At 36.8% G+C, this 1,940-nt stretch overlaps 1 protein-coding gene across 2 annotated transcripts; it reads left to right on the top strand.

Annotated features, from left to right (window-relative positions):
* The first annotated feature begins 629 nt into the window (after positions 1-629).
* Positions 630-1,689, top strand: LOC110636281 (abscisic acid receptor PYR1). Of its 2 annotated transcripts, none has more exons than XM_021785928.2 (2): positions 630-1,286; positions 1,439-1,689. In XM_021785928.2, the coding sequence occupies exons 1-2, from the start codon at positions 657-659 to the stop codon at positions 1,460-1,462; spliced, it is 654 nt and encodes a 217-aa protein (XP_021641620.2). In that variant the 5' UTR covers positions 630-656; the 3' UTR covers positions 1,463-1,689. The 2 variants fall into 2 exon arrangements, with proteins under 2 accessions (XP_021641620.2, XP_021641619.2); XM_021785927.2 differs by having other exon boundaries at positions 1,443-1,689.
* Positions 1,690-1,940: the final 251 nt, after the last annotated feature.

The raw sequence follows: 1,940 nt of genomic DNA on the forward strand, positions 1-1,940 counted from the left end.
AAAATTTTCCATAATAATAAATTTATTTAATGAAAAAAGTTACTTTTAAATTAAACTAATAACTAATTTGAACATTAAAATAGATTATTAATAATTAAAAAATAATTAAGAAATAAAAGTTACTTTTTCAACCATTAAGCTAAAAAAAAGGAATCTAATCTAATTAACTTATCAAGGTAGCTGCACAATGCCCATCCCATGAAATCAGCAAGTGAAGCTAATCAAGAAGTTCAGAGAAGATATGATGCAAACAAAAAAAACAAAAGCAATAATAATAATTTTAATTTTTAATAATATTAAAAATGTTTTAAAAATTATAATATATTGAATTTAAATTTTAACTAAAATAAATTATATAAAATAAATGAAAATGAGTTCGGCTGTGTGGCTCAGTCAGATTGATCTCGCAAGCAACCAACATGACTGAAACCCACCTGTCCACTTCACCCACTTGCCACCTTTCTTACATCTCATAAAACCTAATTTTTTAATCCTTAAAATATTAAAAAAATCAAATATTGTAAATAATATAAATTAAAAAGTTTAATTTCCCTATTTACCCTCGTCTTTTGTACAAAATCTCGCTCTTGTGTTGTATATCTAGAAAACTAAAGCCCCCGCTTGTCTCCTCTCTCTCTCTCTCTCTCTCTCTCTCTATGGAGAAGCCAGAGTCCTCAAGCTCAATGGCAGAGGCAGAACAAGAGCCAATTTACACAGCTCATCATTTGACGATTCCACTAGGATTGAATCAGTCCGAGTTGGATGAGTTAGCTCCACTCATCTCTGAGTTCCACACCTATAGAGTCGGCCCAGGCCAATGTTCTTCTCTATTAGCCCAACGCATAAACGCACCAAACGACATCATTTGGTCCATAGTCCGTCGTTTCGACAAGCCTCAGACCTATAAGCACTTTATCAAGAGCTGCACCGTGGAGCCAGGTTTCACAATGAGGGTGGGGTCCACCCGTGATGTCAACGTGATATCCGGTTTACCGGCTGCCACCAGTACGGAGAGGCTCGACATACTGGACGATGACCGACAAATCAGCGGTTTTACTATCATTGGCGGGGAGCACAGGCTTAGGAATTACCGGTCGGTGACCACTGTGCATGGATTCGAACGCGACGGCGGGATCTGGACCGTTGTTTTAGAATCGTACGTCGTCGATGTCCCGGAAGGCAATACCGAAGAGGACACACGGCTCTTTGCCGATACAGTTGTGAAGTTGAACCTCCAGAAATTGGCATCTGTCGTCGAGGCGCGTGATGGTGACGGTAAATCACAGGTAATTTAAGAAAAGACAAACAAAAAACAAAGTTATTTTTTGAACTGTTTTCTTTTTCTTTTTTTTTTTCACTTCCATGTTCGTGATTATGTTTTCATGCTGTTCGATGGGCCCAATCAATTGAATTTACGAAAATGCCCTATTGTTGGAAGGCATTTGACTTGGATGCCACGTGATTTTCTTGTGGGGTTAGTCTTGTATGATCCGATCCCACGGTATGCTGTGTTGGAAATTGGAATTGTGAGTTTAGAAGGCGAAGGCATTATAGTCAAATGGTCATGTACAGACATGTTGAGTTTTGAGCAAAACGTTGTCGTTTTAAATAAATTTTCCTTTTCCCTCATAGTGCCTGAATTTGTATAAAATCGGAAGGAAAAACGAAAGAAAGGTTTCTTCTGGTGGAGGTATTGAGTTTTTATTTTTCTCTTTATAAATAAATAATTTTATTTTCTTTTTTAAAAAAGGAAGAACACTGTAGTAACGTCGGCATCTCCAAGTGAGCATGATTCATATAGGCTGAGTTTAGTATTGGTGGAATCTATGCTTTTGACTGCTTTGTTTAAATTTGAGAATAAAAGATGGCAAAAGTTGCTTCCTTTCTCTTTCCTCTTTTAAATCAAATCACAGCTCTAGGACTAGGAAACTGTTACATAA

The sequence above is a fragment of the Hevea brasiliensis genome, chromosome 18, assembly GCF_030052815.1.
Source record: "Hevea brasiliensis isolate MT/VB/25A 57/8 chromosome 18, ASM3005281v1, whole genome shotgun sequence".
NCBI lineage: Eukaryota > Viridiplantae > Streptophyta > Magnoliopsida > Malpighiales > Euphorbiaceae > Hevea > Hevea brasiliensis.